The 18,059-nt window shown below is 39.0% G+C and overlaps 1 protein-coding gene across 1 annotated transcript; it reads left to right on the top strand.

Moving 5' to 3' along the window:
* The first annotated feature begins 203 nt into the window (after window positions 1-203).
* LOC131401785 (flavin-containing monooxygenase 5-like) lies at window positions 204-15,505 on the top strand. Its single transcript, XM_058536936.1, has 8 exons — window positions 204-338; window positions 3,198-3,386; window positions 3,808-3,970; window positions 7,001-7,142; window positions 7,965-8,165; window positions 11,566-11,915; window positions 13,395-13,467; window positions 15,151-15,505. The coding sequence occupies exons 1-8, from the start codon at window positions 204-206 to the stop codon at window positions 15,503-15,505; spliced, it is 1,608 nt and encodes a 535-aa protein (XP_058392919.1).
* Window positions 15,506-18,059: the final 2,554 nt, after the last annotated feature.

The raw sequence follows: 18,059 nt of genomic DNA, 5'->3' as shown, positions 1-18,059 counted from the left end.
CTTTGTACTTGAAAAGGAGAAAGCCTAAGTGAGGTAGCATTTTCTGTCCCTCGGAGAGCCTTTGAGTGGCATAACAGCTTTGACTAGGATATTCCTTAAACGCATTAAATAGCAATTTTAGATAAAAACTAATCTTACTGGAAAAAATTACATGGCAATAAAAATATGATTTTATACTAATAAGTTTCCTGAGACAAGACGCAATGCCGGGAAAAAGAATTGCAGTGATTGGTGCTGGTGTCAGTGGCTTAGGTGCCATTAAGGTCTGTCTGGAGGAGGGACTGGAGCCCACCTGCTTTGAAGGAAGCGATGACATTGGAGGAGTGTGGAGATATGAGGTAAGTTTGAATAGATTTATGCTTCTATATGTGTGATGACTTTTTTTCCATATCTAGGAAATAAGAATGCAAGGATTACAACACTAATTTATCCTTCAATTACCAGCATAATAGTTGTAATTTTTATTAGTACCTACAGCCATGCGTTAAATCTCAATCTTTCCTTCCCCCCAAGGATGATGTTCAGTCAGTCCTTCTTCCTTTCAGAGTCTAGCTCCTTGGAAGAGAAATGTGTGCTTGCTCTCTGTTCGTGTCTCCACCATTGCTACATGATGGGAATCTCAGCACTTTCTGAAAGCTGCTCTCACTGCTGTTACCAAAGTTGTCAAATTGAATGGACTTTCTGTCCAGAATTTTCTTGCTTTCTCAAGGGGATCTAATAATGTTACAAACCAACTCCTTTTTAAAACCCTCGTCCCTAGCTTCTATGATTTCATTCTCTTTTCTTTCTCGATACTTTTCCACTTGGCCTCTAAATGTGGCTGATGATAGCTCTATTCTCAGTCTTCTGGTCCTTTACCTTTTTGCAAGTTCCGTAGGATACCTCCTTATCCTCCTCTTGGCTTCAGCTACCACATGTGTGCTAATACATGACCTTTAGATTTTTATCTTCAGCCCAATAGTATACATGTATTAGTCAGGGCAACTAAGACTATCTGTCCCACAGACAAACTCTGAAATCTCAAGAGTTTAGCACAGTGACAGTTTCTGGCCTGCATCATAGTCAGATGTGATTAAGTGGCCCTTCTCCAATTTATTCATAGACCCCTGGACCACATGGGACCAATGTTGCCATGGAGGGGAAAAGAAGGAAAGGGAAAGCATACCAACTCTTAACCGCGTACATGTAGCCAGAGGAGGTGGTGGCTGCCTGCTTTTGCTAATCTCTGGGATGTCTCCCCAATAGTTCACTGGCTTTTCAGATATTTCATTACATGTGTGACCAATTCCCTGCATTACATGCCCCGTTTCAAGTACCGAGAGTAGTTTCCATGCTTCTAGTTGGACCCAGACTGGTACAGACACGTCTCCAGGAAAACTTCTCCAGCCTTCCAGCCTGATGTCCACAGCACCCTGTGCACACATCCACTGTTACTCCTATTACACTGCATGCAATTGGTGATTTCCTGGGTAGGGCTTTTAAAGCATTTTATATACATTACTTGGTCTCCACAACATTGCTGTGATGTAGGCAAGCACTTATTTACAGGTAAAGAAATAGATTTAGAGAAATGACTTGATTTCAGACTCCTTGTCCAAGACATGCAATGATATATCTCAAGGACCACATCAAAATCCCACAAAATACCACATCATGTCATCTGATTTCACTAGTGATGCCCATATTTTATGCTTTCACTTACAAAAAATGCTGATCATATTTGCAGAGATTATCCTTATTAGGAGGGGTATTTTTGTGTATGAGTGTTTCAATACATTGGACCTTATTAATAAAAATGCTCTTCATTTTTGAATAAGAAAATATATACTTTGATCTGTTCTTAAAGTTGACATTCTTTAGCAGGAATTAAGCTCCATATTTCCCGGCTTCAAGAATATTCATAATGCATGAATTCTGATCCTTTGTTCACCAATATTAGACATAAGATACAGAAAAAATATTAAAACTCTCCAAATTGTGTTTTATGTGTATGTATATTAAAATTATTATATTTTAGGATTCCAATAGATTCTTCTAGGAGAAAACAACATATCTTCAGTGGTGGTGTGCTTTTTTCTTAACCTTAAAATAGTTGAGTATCTAGCTTTAAAAAAAATCAGGAATGGCTGCTAATACACATAACAGATATTGTATGTAATATTGGCTGCTATTATAACCTGAAAAATGAGCATAATAATGCGCTTCACAGGACTGAATTAGGTAATGTATATGAAAAACTATTTTTTTTTCTTTTTTTGTGAGGAAGATTAGCCCTGAACTAACATCCGATGCCAATCCTCCTCTTTTTGCTGAGGAAGATTGGCCCTGGGCTAACATCGGTGCCCATCTTCCTCTATTTTATATGGGACGCCGCCACAGTATGGCTTGACAAGTGGTGCGTCAGTGTGTGCCCGGGATCTGAACCCGTGAACCCTGGGCTGCCAAAGCAGAGCACACGCACTTAGCTGGCCAACGGGCCAGCCCCCAAAAAGCTCTTTATAAACTATAAAGTACTATAAAGTGCTAAAATACTATATGCCTATCTGTATGTGTATAGATAAGTAGATAACATAGAGAGAAATAGATACTGAAAGACTGAGAGACTAAGACTGGAAGGATATACATAAAACTCTTAAAGTGATCATCATGAGTGATATTCTTCTCTGTAATTTTCTATGACATAGTAACAAACATGTGCTGTTTTTGTAATTAGAAAAGAATGCCAGTAAAAAAAGAAGGGAAAAGGGAAAATCTAATGTAATTACACTCTTTCTGCTTTTCTGTCAGTCACTACAACAGCGCGGACTTCTTGGATATCCTCCACCCAGGATTCTCCAGTCACCTCTCAGTCTAGGACTCTGACCCCACCAAGCTCTGTGGGCAGAGAGGCAGCCCCAACTTCTTCTGCTCATTTTCACTCTCTGGTGAACTACATACATTTTTGTTTTCATGTCCTTTTCATGTTCTTTCCATCTTCTTTTCATGTTCTTCTGTTTGTTCCCCAACAAAATTATTTGCTCTTTTAAACTATTTACCACAAGATATTTCATCTCTTAGTGAAGGTAATGGAAAAGCTCCTTTAGTTTCTTTGAAAATTTTATTCCAGGAGCCTTATAACTTGACAAATAAAGGTTTTTATTTTTTAATTGTTACTCTTGTATTCTAAAAGACAGTGGGTGTCCTTTTTTCCTCTGTAGGAGAAGGCTAAGACTGGCAGGCCAAGTATCTATAAATCTGTCATCAGCAACAGTTCAAAGGAGATGACAGCCTACAGTGATTATCCTTTCCCTGATCATTTTCCCAACTACTTGCCCAATTCCAAAATCATGGAGTACCTCAGGATGTACGTCCAACACTTTGGCCTTATGAAGCACATCCACTTTCTGGTAAGTGGGACAGAAAACGCTTAGCACATGCAGAACCCTCTAAGTAGAGTCGAGAGCTGGGCCAGGGCAAAGTGCAGAGAGACATCCATTCGGTCTTAAAAGTTAGCTTTGCATACATCTCCAGTGAAGTCAGCAAGAACTCCTCTCCTCACCTCCTTCAGGAAAAAAGGATGGTGGATTGGCTGAAATGCCAGACTGTGCACCTGCTGTTGGCTCACCACTAACCACATTCAGGACCACAGTTGGGAACAAACGGGGCTATGTCTCTACATAAAAGAGCCTGGTAGGGAAACCAGTAATAAAGGAACTCTTTCACAAAACCTCAGAGGAGAGTAGCTATACCCAACCTTATTCACTGAGTTCTTGGACAGGAGGGCAACCAGGAAGAGTGGTCACAAGTCTGCGTTTGTCTCATTCCCAGTCGAAGGTGTGCAGTGTGAGGAAGCGCTCCAACTTCTCTTGCACAGGACAGTGGGACATTGTGGTTGAGGCTGAAGGGAAGCAGAAATGCTATGTCTTTGATGGCGTTATGGTGTGTAGTGGCCTTTGTACAGATCCCTTCTTGCCACTTCATAAGTTTCCAGGTATGTCATACTGAATGCTAAGGCACAGTTGTTGTGGGGTTTTATCATTCTTGCAGTTGTTATTTTTGGAGAAAGTTTATAACTCTGAAAGTCATTTTATTTGTTAAATAAATATTATTTTTTTCTGATTATAGAGTAATGCATGCTCTTTCAAGTTTCATTCAAACATTACATAATGCTATAAAATTGGGAATAAAAATTACTAATATCGTATCCCCACCAGTTCTGGGATGTTTCAAGAGAAAAGTGCTACGTTTGCCACAGTTGGAAGGCAAAATGTGAGAATTGTTTTGTGATGGTAATAGTTTGGAGTAAATTAAGATCAAAGCTACAGAAAATATATTACGATTTAACTTTGTGCCTGAATGTCTATGTATAGCATGATAATATGAATGGCTATGTGCTAGTGTCACTACGCACCTTGGAAGAGACCAAAATGCTATTGTTTGCTATTTGAAAGCTTAAGCACCCTGCGTATAGGGAACCGTGCAGGAATAATTTACCTGCACAGGATCTCCCTGTTTATCTCTAGAAGCAGGATGTATACTCAATCTTCTCAAAGAAGGTTGAACCTGAGACTCCTTCAAGGTTCTTAGGAGATGCTGGACTCCTCCCACTTTCATTGCTGTGAGTGTCTGTTTTCCAGTGTATGAGAAGGCAGAGAAGGTTAAAATTGGTCAAGAGAGGTCTATTAGTTAGTCAGTTAGTTCATTAGAGTTTTAAGTATTCCTGGATTTATTTGTTCAACATTTGTTCAAGAAATACTTATGGAGCACCAACTATGTGCCAGAAGCTCAGCAGAGAACAAAACAGGTAAAACCTCCATTTCCAAGGAGTGTGCATGACTGTATATGGAGACAGACACAAATGGGACAAATGTGTGGCAGGTGATAACTGTGAAGAGAAACATTTAACAGGGAAGGGGGAGGTATTTTAGGGATAGAGTGTTGTGATACAATATTAGATAAGGTGGCCAGGTAAGGCTTCAGTGAGAAAGGGACATTTGAACAAATACCAAAAGAAGTTGAGGAAGTGATGCAGATATTGGGGAAAGCACACTGTGCAGAAGGAAGGGCAAGTGCAAAGGCCCTGAGGTTGAAGTGTGACTGATAGGTGTAGTGTGGGAGGAGTAGAAGAAAGAGTAGGAAGGAGATGATGTCAGAGAGTGATTGGTGGGTCAGATCAAGAAGGGCCTCAAAGGCCATTGTTTGGACTCTGGCTTTGACTTTGAGTGAAATGGGAGCTGTTGAGAGATTGTGAGCAGAGGAGTGGCATGCTCCAATCACTTTAGCTGCTGTGTTGAGAATAGTTGGGGAAGGAGGTGAGAAACGTGGAAGCAGGGAGACCGTAGAGGGGAGGCTTTTGCACTAACTCAGGTGAGAAATCATGGTGGTTTGGATCAGGATGGTGGCAGTAGAGATATAAAGAGGTGCTTGGATCCTGAATATAGTTTGAACAAGGAGATGACAGAATTTGCTGATAGACCAGAAGTGAGACATGATAAAAAGAGAGACATCAAGGATAACCCTCATGTTGTCAGCCCGAGCAATAAAGTTGCCATTTCCTGGGATAGGGAAGGCTGCAGGAAGAGCTGATTCTGCCTGTATGAGGGAGGAAGATTGAGGAGGCCACAAGGTGACAAGGTCGTGATGTTTGTTGAAAATGGGAGAGGATGGGGGGATTGAACACATTCAAAGAAGACCATTTATATTATTTTTCAAGTACTTACTATGTCATAGGAAGTACTTTCAAGGGATTAAGTAAGAATTTAAGTAATTTTAAGGGATCCTTATATCATTCCTATGAGCTAGGTTAAACGATTTCTATCTTACACATTACAAATGCCACTAATAGGAAAAGAACTGAGATTCATGCCTAAGTGTGTTTCACCTCAAATTCTTCTCTCATACTGACCCACAGGGCAAAGGTTCATTCTGGAATAGAAGAGAAACATTTTCTCCTGGAGGAAGGAGACAGAGGAAGGATGGATGAAAACACAGTAACTTTTAGGTGTTGAGGAACTCACCTCAAATCTTTACTGTTTCATAAAAATGAGAAGAAAGGTTATCTTCAGGGAGTGAGAGGGATTGCAGTGGGGTCCAGAGGAGGGGGCATAATTGAAATAGCTGCAGTCAGACATTTGATGGACAATTGAATTTGGCCAGGATGGTGTTTGGAAACAATTAGATCCATGCCGGGAGTTCACTAGGTGAGGATCGAAGAACAGCATCCAGGGGAAAGCTGAAGTTTTGGAGCAGATTCTGTAGAGAAAAAAGAACAGGGCAAAGACTGAACCAGAATCAGGACTGAGTAGAGCTGTCCACCGTCGGAGGAGGAGGAAACAAAGCTATATGTGCAGGCCCCTACGTGGTTTAAAAGATAAAATCCTGTAAAATAAACTGGCTTTTATGGCTTTGCCATAGGAGGATTCTGTTTAAGTCAGAGCAAGTTTTTAGGCAAAAATAAGAAGTTGCTACATCATCTCAGCTTCAGATCCCGTGGGAGATGTTGGAGCATTTGTCCCCAGTAGGAAAGCAGAGTGAATAATGCACAGCAGGAAGGGTGTACTGGGCCCAGGAAGAGATGGAAACACGGTAGACAGAGATGCAGCTTGAGTTGGGAAAGCAAGGCAGGGAATTGGGTCCACAACAGTGGTTGTAAATAACAAGGATGACAGACAAGGAAGGTGTATTACTTAAATAGGAGCCAAGCTCCTCTTTGAAGGCTTGCCAGGGTATACATAAGTAAAAAGGAGGAAGAAATGAGATACCGGAGTTTCTCAGAAACTTAGGAATTTGTTTGACCATAGAATTTATGGTCTAGAACCAAACTTTAGGAGGATTCATTCTGTCTGATGGTGTTGGACAGGCATAGTCCACAGACCAGCATCAGCAGGCCAGCAAATGAGAGGTTTAAATAGGATTTAAAATAGGCCTTTGAGTTCACTAATAAGCTTTAGACTATGCCAGCAGTTAACAAAATAAAATAAAGTAATGGCCAAGGCTTGAGCAATTCTGTTCTTGCCCACAGGAATCAAGAGGTTCAAAGGTCAATACATCCACAGCAGGGAATACAAGAGCCCAGAGAAATTCAGGGGGAAGAAGATCGTTGTGGTCGGCCTTGGAAATTCTGGAGTTGATTTGGCGATCGAGCTCAGTCATGTAGCTGCACAGGTTTGGTTTCTAAAATTCTCTTTCCTGAAGCGCAAGCTGCCCACTGCCCTCTGAGATATGGGATCTCATGAAGTGTGTGTAGTGTGCACCCACACACGGCCTCAACCCTGACTGTTAATTACCTCTTCACACCAGTTTTCTCAGGAGACATCTTGGTAATCCATTCCAAAAAAAATTGAGAATGGAATAAAAATAAATATTTCAAATTGTAGTGGCTGCCATATTGTTTATTTTTACCAGAGTGTGGAGGCTTCATTAGCTCAGCCAAGAATTAAAGAAATGAACATACCAGAAAACCATTTTTTAAATCCCTTCATTTTTCATTAACATGACGCTTTACTCTATCTCCCGACTCTGATTCCTTCTATATTTAGATTGCTAGAGATACAGATTAACTAAGTGTTCTGGATATTGTAATACTGTAATTAGCAGATGGATGGAATCTTATGCGTCAATTTGTTGAGCTCTAGTTTCTTGCATCATTGTGTTTTTCCAAAATTTGGAATTTAAGAGATTGCAGGCATCAAACACTACTTTGGAGAAGACTCAAAAGGGATAGTGGGTGAAATCCAGAGGAAGGCTTGGGGAGATCTCTGGAGCTATAAGCAGCAAGTTGGATGTCTGAGTGTGTGACTGTATCTGTTTGTCTACCTGTCTTTGAAAGCAGAGGAACTCTTCATGCTAAAAAGGTAAGAGAGTTCTTATCCATTTCTCCTCATAAGTCAAGTGAGAGCTATCTGAAGAACTGAGAAAAGGATGCTGTGGTCGGAAACTGTTATATCGTGAGGCATGTCTTTTTCATTTATTTGCATTCTCTCCTGGGTGTTTCTCAGCACAAGGCGGGGTGCATGGATTTGGAGCCGGGTCTGGGATTATGGGATGCCTATGGACACTGTTCTCTCCACTCGTTTTAGCACTGTCCTCAACAAATTTTACCCTTCATTCTTAATCAACAGATTGGGAGAGAATAGATTAAACGCTCAATTTAACCATGACATTTATGGTTTGCTACCTCAACACAGGTATGTTCCAGGATTTAAAAAAAATAATTTTGCCTCTGCCTTTTGGAGTCAGCAGGTCAGCCTTGGAGCATAGGGGTGGTTTACAGTTCATGTTTTACTACCTTGAAAATAGACTTCAGCTATCTTAGGAGAATGTTAATCATCATTTCCTTTCTCATGTTTCTTTGCACCATTGTACTCACTCACTTAGAGGAAGTGATTGAATTTCAGGAGATGGTGGCGGCTTCATCTGTCCCCACCCTTCATGTTTTCAGGCTACTCTTCACCTCTTCTTTAGACTGAGAGTTTCAGATGGTGGACAAGCAGCGGGTGGTATAGTATATCATAAAAATCAACTCCATTTGTCCAGGCTAAAAGAATGAATCAGGAATCTGATAAGATTCCAGCAATAAGATGGGACACTTCAGGGAAAGAGGAGTCCTTTGAGATGCAACACATGCTTTCTTTGCCTTGACTAGAACTCTGGATCCAGACAGCTGAGGTTTGAATCCTGGCTTCATCACTTACTAGCTGTGTGATACTGTCAGATTTACTTAACTGTTTGTCCCTCACCTTCCTTACATATAAAATAGGGAGAACATTAGCACCAACTCAGAAGAATGTTGTGAGCATTAAAGAGGAAAATACATGTATAGCCTATACTAGTAGCCAGCACATAGTCAACGTTCAAGAATTTGCATTGTTTTATTATAGAATTAGTTTTCTGACTATGTTAAAATTATAGTCATAGGATTTTAATTTATGGAGGTGAGTAAGTGGTGACATGGAGAGGTAATGCCATTGAAAGAAGAATTTATTACTTACATTTCCTGAGAGAAGGGGACATGTTAGGCCATGCAGGGCCACATAGGAGCACCATGTTTGGTCAATGAGAAGAGGGGCAAGGGAAAAAGCTGAGGCCAGAGCCTTTAGTGGGGTTTCCATGGTAAAGGCAAGGCAGGGTAAACAGTTTAGAATTGGCTAGATGGAATAATTTTGGTTGGCTTGGCCTAGTGGAGTGGCCTCTAGTTGCCTGGTTCCTGGCCTGGGATGATTCAGGGCAGGGGAAATACTGGCTTGGTGTGTGAGAATTAGATAAGGAGTTGGTTGGGGCAATGGACTGGGATTGGCTGGTTTGCTCCTGGCAGAGCCCTTTGCTATCTCTAAGAATTGGCTAGCCCTGAGAGGGGCAGCCTCTCCCCAGCCAGCAAGCTTTTTAAGATGTCGAAACATCAAAAAATACAGAAAATAAAAAACATAATTATACACTGACATCCAGTTTCTAGCTTGAATGACTGAGTAGAGAGTGTACCATCCTATAAAGCTAAGGAATTCAGAAGCAAAGCAACATTGGAAGGTATGGGAAGGCTGGTTGATGATTTAAACTTTAGAAATCTGTATTTGGGATACTTGTGAGGTATGCCAACAGAGATACACGACAGGCATTGGGATAGATGATTCTGAAACTCAAAGTAGAGGTTAGACTTGGAATCATCAGCCCTGGCGAGGTATATCAGAGTCTCGGTGGTGGAGGGTGTGACTCAGAATTGGGAGGAGGGAGACTGGTGAAGTTTGAACAGACACTTCTGGTATTCTCCCTTGCACGCACACACACATGCCTGCATGAACTCGCTCCCCACCCCATGCTGGCTTAAGAAACAATGATCTAGGGGGAAAAAAAGAAGGTCTAGATCAGAAGCTAAGGGATCCCAAATGTTAAAGGAAAAGCTGAAGAAGAGTAGCCATTAGAAACACTGAGAAAGAAAGTATAGGCAGAGAAGTAGGAGAATTTGTAACGAGGACAGGGAAATAGGAAGGAGAAAATTTCAGGAAGGGAATGGTCAACAGTGTTGAGAGTAGTAAGCCAACAAATATTATCTGAGCCCTTCTGTGTGCTCCTTTTTACATGGGTAGTAAGTATGTGAATTAAAAGAATGAATCTATCAACTCCCATGCCCCAAAACTCAAAAGTGCTAAGACTCAATAGGATGTCTGCTGGAAATAAGTACAGGAAGATTACCCAACTTTTCTATGAAAACATGATTTGTCTGCATCTGAAATGTGAGTGGTCTCTTTTGGACGTTGAACCTCAAGTAATACATAATGGAACCAGAAAATTCTGAGAAAGACAGTGAAAATGATGAAGGTGGACTGAAGGTCTGCCACTTGAAGACATAGTAGAAATGTGCAGATATCATGGGTGTGAGGAGGATGACTGGACTTCACTGAATACCTGAATAAAAACTAGTAGGAAACACCCATGAAGTGGAAGAGTAAACTATGGGACAAATATAAACATAAACATCATACGATTAATACAAACATGGTGTTAATAGAATAAAGCTTTGCTTAAAATGTTTGGAAAGATAAAGAAAACTATTTTCTCTTTAGTTGAATATATATTCACCCAAGTATAAAGAATATAAATATATTTTAGTTAAAATATTTTATTAAAATCATGGATGATAAATTTATTTTGCCTTCATTGATAAAAAAAGATATTTTAGTTATATATATATGTATATGTACGTATCTACCTATACACAGAAAAAACACTGGATCTGCCATCACCAGCCCAGTCTTAATAAATTTCTGGTATTTACCTGCCATAAGATCTTGGGGTAGTTATGTATTTTCTCTTTCTTTTTTTATGTTGTTAAAATGCAATCCCTATCTGCCTATCTGTTGTGAGATATAAATCGGAAACACATAAAATTGACTATCTGTACAGCTTAGATAAATTTAGTGAATATTTTTGAGTTCCTACTATGGTCAAGCAGTGTTCTGATATAGTATGGCAGGGGCCAGATCATAGGGATTTTTAGGACTAGAGCATAGTAATGACCTTGAATTTTATTTTGGTGGAAATAGAAACCCATTGGGGAATAATTTTACATTTTAAAGGGATCATTCAGGCTGCTAAGTATAGGAGAAATTGTAGGAAGTCAAGGGTGGAAACAAGCAGGCTACTAAGAGTGTTAAAATCAAATAATGTTTACAAAATTTATAAAAATGATAGGCAGGTTCTCAAAATAAAATGCAAATCAGGTATAATCTGATTTTCCTGTTCCAATATGAACACTTTGTCAATTTCTTTTAAAAACCTCTCCCCATAAAATTATTTTTAAAAAGTTAGATATCAATATGTCACTGGCATAAACTTATAGACCACATTTCAAAATCTTCTCTTTGCATATAGTAAGCATAAAATAAATATTATTGGCATTCTGATAAATACAGAATGTGTATTCAGTAAATAATTCGGATAAGGTTATGAGGAAAAGAAATCTTTTATAAAACAAAAATGTAGGTCTTTCATTTTTCTGGCTCAACTAAAAAGTATTTTAAGTATTTTCTTAGCTCAATTCCTCTCCAAAAAGATTTATATTAATTTTCCTGAATTTCAATTTTTATTCTTCAGCTTTCTAAGCCATCGAGTTACTTTCGGTGATGATCTACCCAACCGCATAATTTCTGGAAGAGTTCTGATAAAACCAAATGTTAGAGAGTTCACGGAGACATCGGCCATCTTTGAAGATGGCACAGAAGAGGACCTTGATGTTGTTGTCTTCGCCACAGGATATACTTTCTCTTTCCCCTTTTTGGAAAATGATTCAACAGTTCTGGACAGCCAGTGCTCCATGTTTAAATTTGTCTTCCCTCCTCAGCTAGAGAAACCAACACTAGCTTTCATTGGCATCCTCCAACCACTGGGAGCCACAATTCCCACATCAGAACTCCAGAGCCGATGGGCTGTTCGTGTCTTCAAGGGTATGTGTTGACTTTATGCACATTTAGAAAAGATGGCCATCCAGGTAGTGTGATTTCAGAGGCATTGCAAAGGTCTTCCGCTGTAAAACATATTTGAAGCTAACCTGTACAGTATTTGAAATTCTGCCACTTGATTTGTTACTTCAGTGTTTGATAGCTATTTAATCTTTAGGATTCTTGTATAAAAATGGAGATTAAAAAACTACTACCTTAAGCTTTCATCAAATGACAATTTATTGGCAAATAATTCTTTAGAGTACTTCATGGAGGTGTATAGTATAGGAAGTGAGGGCAGTAGAGGAAAGATCTCAACCTAAAGTATAGATGGAAAATAATAGTCACCTTTCTTTCTGATGTTGCAAGGATCGTTCTGGAATGAGCCTAAATTGAAGGGAGCATTTTTAGCCTGTCTCTCAGGTTCAAAATATAAAGAGGACAAGCAAAGCCACAAAACTACAAACTGTGAATTATGTGAGTTATAAGAATTATGTCAGAGTCACAGAGTAACTGAATAGTATCACAGCACAATTAAAAGAGCCAGAGCTTTGTAATCAAATAATCCTGGGATTAAAACCCAGCTCCTCCATGTACTGACTGCATGATGTTGATGTTACTTGACGACCACAATTTCCTCACTTATATAAATGAGAAAACTTACACGTACTTTGCAGGGTGGTAAGAATTAACAATTAAGCACCTTGACTTTTGTAGGCCTTCAATAACTATTGACTGAATGAATGAAGATTAGCCACTGTTATTGTAATTCTTTATTATTATTGTCTATTGTATCATTAATTCTAAGATTGAGAATGAATTCATGAAGATAGATTCAAAACCTACCTTTAGGAAATGAGGCCAATCACCTTGTAATAATTCTGCTCATTTCTTTGCTTCTCCTTTAAAAATTTTCCCCTATTTTCCTGGAACATTCTGTGTTTCTCAAAATACAGGGTGTCACCCATCAAAGAAATGAAGGAGAATTGTAGGAAGGTGCCTTCCATGAGTTAAGATGGAAAATTAAGAACAAATCTCTGCTCAATGAAAACAATCAGGAGACATTGAGTCACCACTAGTAGCTACAATATACACTTGTAAACCAAGTCATAACATAAATGAGTAAATTTAACTTACTGTTTAAAGGAGAGCCGGGTGAACACTCTGGTGATGGGACTACACACACACTACTTTGTGTTTTGTCAGTTGAATGTGACTGCCTTCATTCCGTCTTTCTTTGTGGGCTGTGAGGTTTGCTAATCAAGACGTGATCTCATTAAAGGATATGTCTGTGCACTGTAAGGCACGTGCGCCTGATGGAGGTGCGGGGCGTTCCAGAGCAACTCCTGGATCCGTCTCCCCTACTCTTGTGCTGCCTCACTCATGATGTTTTCTATCCAACTGACTCTCAGGGTGTCCATTTCTTCCTGAAACCACATCTTCTCCATAAGAAAGCCATGTTCACATTCGGAATTTGTTTCCTAGGATTGAACGAACTACCTTCGATGAGTGTCATGATGGCTGATGTAAAGAAGAGGGAAAAAAAGTTGGACAAAGAGTAAGAGACTTGCTTTTTGGTGAAAGTCAGTTGAAAGTGTTTAAGAGGAGCTGCTGCTGCTCTATATTTTTCTCATCCTAGAATCTGAATCATTTTGGCTAGAGGCGATCTCAAATTATCCACTTTTTCATTTCCTCTTAAGCATAATATCATGTATGCAACGTTTATGGGATGGAATGGATGCAGAATGCTCCAACACGGAAACTTCAGAATTTTGTTTAAAGCTCATGGAACACTAGATATAGCATACAACTATAAATTTAGTCGTATCATAGCCTTAGGTATGTAAAACATGTGAAAATGTAAAATGGAATGAAGAATTGTTGCACTCTTTTAAGGAGTTGGAAAGATACATCAATGTGAGACATAAGTTGGCAAATCATACAGAAGTCGATTAAAATTCTAACTTGAGGTCAGAAACTTGTAATTTGTGCCAAATCTTCTTAAAGAAAAATTATTCGCAACCATTGTGGTTGGGAATGTAATTTACTTCTATTCAACAAACATCTGTTGACAATCTACAATGTGAACGTCACAGCATGTTCTCTAAGATCAACAGCCTTCGTCCTAAGAATCAGTTATCCAGTAACTTTGGTTCTAGCCGGTGTGCCAGGAATTTCATTTCAGTAATACTTACAATCAAATTAATGTCACACATAAATAACTGGCGTGTGCAACTCATATATCATATTCCTCACCACTGATTTACCAAATGAGATTACATCCTGAGGGAGAATCAAATGCAGGGCCAAAGTACAGGATTTAGGAAAAGAATATCATTAATAACACAAAAATTGGGGTCAGCCCCGTGGTGCAAGCAGTTAACTTGCGTGCTCCACTGTGGGGACCCGGGGTTCTCCGGTTCAGATCCCGGGTGTGCTGACTCACTGCTTGGCAAGCCATGCTGTGGCAGCATCTCATATAAAGTGGAAGAAGATGGGCACGGATGTTAGCCCAGGGCCAGTCTTCCTCAGCAAAAATGAGGAGGATTGGCGGATGTTGGCATAGGGCTGATCTCCTCACACCAAAAAAAAAAAAAACAAAAAAACACAAAAATCTTCTGAAACTCACCTATTATTATCTGAGACCCTTGGAAGGATTTGAGGGGGAAAATACACTGAAAGAATATTTCATTAGAAACCACTGAGAGACCGGCCAGTGGCTTAGCGGTCAAGTGGGCGCTCTCCGCTACTGGCGGCCCGGGTTTGGATCCTGGGCACTCATTGACGCACCGCTTCTTCGGCCATGCTGAGGCCGCATCCCACATACAGCAACTAGAAGGCTGTGCAACTATGACAGACAACTATCTACTGCGGCTTTGGGGAAAAAAAGGAGGAAGATTGGCAATAGATGCTAGCTCAGAGCCAGTCTTCTTCAGCAAAAAGAGGAGGATTAGCATGGATGTTAGCTCAGGGCTGACTTCCTCACAAAATAAAATGAAAAAATAAAATAAAAAACTGAAAAAAAAAAAAAAAAAAGGTAACCGCTGAGACCATGATCATTGAAAACAAGAAAACTCATTTTATCTCTCACTTTTTGGAGAGATCATTAATAGCTATTAGTTCTTTTCCCCATAGATTATCCCCTCATATAAGATGTACCAGTGTTTTAGAGGAAGTTGTGCATGGAGGCACGGAGGTTGTCATCTGACTTGTTTCTGATTTTTTTTCTTTCTGGCTTCAGATTGCTGAGTAATCCTCATAATAAGCTCAGAGTGAAGTATGTGGATTACATGGATGAAATTGCCTCTGAAATAGGAGTGAAACCCCACCTATTCTCACTCTTCCTGTGGGATCCAAAGCTGTTTATGGAAGTTTTCTTTGGACCATGCACACCTTACCAGTACCGCCTACAGGGTCCAGGGAAGTGGGCTGGGGCCCGGGGAGCCATCTTGACCCAGAGACAGCATATCATCAAGCCCCTGAGGACTCGTGTCCTCACCTATAACCAGCCTCTATACTCGGTGCCATTTTGGCTTAAATGTGTCTATGCAGTTCTCTTCCTCTTTGCTCTCACTTTGGTCATTGTAAAAGGATAATCCTTCTATGATCATTACTATATTATAGGCTAACAGTGACACACACCAATTAAGAGACTGGGCCATGTGCAAGTGTTTATCCCTCAATTCAGACTAGACTAATGCAGTGAATTATCTAATAATTTCCAAATTTCTCCTGCATGAATATTTTGGCAAAATTAGAGATTTATTCAACAGAGATTTCAAATAAAGTGGTTTGTATGAAAGTCTGCTTTGGAAGTGTATATTTACTTTACATAATATGAAAAATGTTCTCAGTTACACCAAGTTCTCCTAGGCCTCTGTCTATAGTAAACACACAATTTGTCAGCTATTTGCAACTGGCAAATTTTTTGTTTTGCATGTAAAGCACAGACAGGAAAAATTCTCTCTTCAAGTGATCTAGAAAAGTAAACAATGAACAAATGTCATCATCAGAAACCATTTCCATTAGGATCACATTCTATAGAATCATGGATAATGAGGTAACAGGTTATTTCAGGTATTATTGAGGGTATTTTTGGGATATGGAGGGTGCCATGGAGAGAAAAAGAGGGAGTAATAGAAGTTAGGAAATGCACATAATTTTGTGTTCTAGTAAAACTATCAAAAATACATGGAATAAATTCATAGCAAACAAACAAAATTCTATAAAAACACTGAGGAGAATGAGAAGCAGAAATCGGGAGAAAGAGTAGCAAATATTTGCAACATTTACAGCGACTTTTACAATTAATCAGAGAGGTGAAATCTATAGTCTCTGATTCAGGCACTCATATCACAAGCTATGTCTGAGCTTAGTTCTGATGTTCTGCATAACAGGATTTTCCCCCCAGTGTTATCGAGGTATGATTGAAAATAAAAATTGTATATATTTCATGTGTACAATGTGATGTTTTGATAGACATACACACGATGAAACGGTTACCCCAGTCAAGCTAATTAACATATTCATCACCTCACATGGTTACCCTTTTTTTTGTGGTGAGAACACTTCAGATCTACTCTCTTAGAAAGTTCAAGTATGCAGTATAGTGGTATTAACTATAGTCACCATACTGTACATTAAGTCTCCAGCACTTATTCATCTTATAAATGAACGTTCCATTTAACCAACATCTCTCCAAGTCCCCAACCACCAGTCCCTGGTAACCACTCTTCTACTCTCTGTTTCTAAGAGTTCAACTTTTCGAAATTCCACATATAAGTGAGATCATACAATATTTTTCTTTCTGTGTCTGTCGGTCTTATTTTACTTAGTATAATGTCCTCCAGCTTCATCCATTATGTGCCAAATGGCAGGACTTCCTTTTCTTTTAAGGCTGAATAATATCATACCACATTTTCTTTCTTCCTTCATCCACCAATGTTCACTTAGGTTGCTTCCACAGCTTGGCTTTGTTATTAACAATGCATGAACATAGGAGTGCAGATATCTCTTCAAGATCCTGTTTTTATTTCCTTTCAATATATACCCAGCAGTGGGATTGCTGGATCATAAGGTAGTTCTATTTTCAATTTTTGGAGGAATCCTCATACTATTTCCCATTTACCAATTTACATTCCCACCAACGGTGCGCAAGGGCTCCTTTTCTTCACATCCTCACCAATACTTGTTATCTTTTGACGTTTTTATAACAGCGATGCTAACATATGTGAGATGATATCTCATTTTATATTTGCGTTTTCCTAATAATTAGTGTTGTTGAAAACCTTTTCAGTACCTATGGGCCATTTATGTCTTCTTTGGAAAAATATCTATTTAAACACTTTGCCCATTTTTAAATTGGGTTATTTAGGGTTTTTTTTCTATTGAGATGTATGAGTTCCTTACATATTTTGAACATTAACCACTAATTGGGTCTATGGTTGGCAAGTATTTTTTCCCATTCCATAGGTTGCCTTTTTGTTTTGTTGATAGTTTTCTTTGCTGCACAGAAAATTTTGATGTAGTCCCACTTGTTTATTTTTGCTTTTGTTACCTTTGCTTTTTGTGTCATATGCAAAAAATAATTGCCAATACCAATATCAAGGAGATTTTCCCCTATGTTTTCTTCTAGGACTTTTACAGTTTCAGGTCTTACATTTAAGTTTTTAATTGATTTTGAGTTGATTTTTGCATATAATAAGTGTCCACTTTCATTCTGTTGCTTATGGATATCCTATTTTCCCAGAACAATTTATTGAAAAGATTATCCTTTCTCCATTGTGTATTCTTGGTATCTTTGTCAAAGATTAGTTGACGATATATACTTGGGTTTATTTCTTTTTATTTATTTATTTTTTAGATCTACATTTTTTTTTATTGCGGTAACATTGGTTTATAACATTTTATAAAGTTTGGGTGTACATTGTTATACATTGATTTCTGCATAGGTTACATCATGTTCACCACCCAAAGACTAATTACATTCCATCACCACACACATGTGCCTAATCATTCCATTTCCCCTTTTCCCTTCCCCCTGGTAACCACCAATCCAATCTCTGTCTCTATGTGTTTGTTGTTGTTTTTGTCTTCTACTTATAAGTGAGATAGTATGGTATTTGACCTTCTCCCTCTGACTTATTTTGC

The sequence above is a fragment of the Diceros bicornis genome, chromosome 4 (genome assembly GCF_020826845.1).
Source record: "Diceros bicornis minor isolate mBicDic1 chromosome 4, mDicBic1.mat.cur, whole genome shotgun sequence".
Lineage (NCBI taxonomy): Eukaryota > Metazoa > Chordata > Mammalia > Perissodactyla > Rhinocerotidae > Diceros > Diceros bicornis.
Note: the sequence above shows the minus strand (reverse complement) of the source record. Positions and strands in the feature narration are given on the sequence as shown.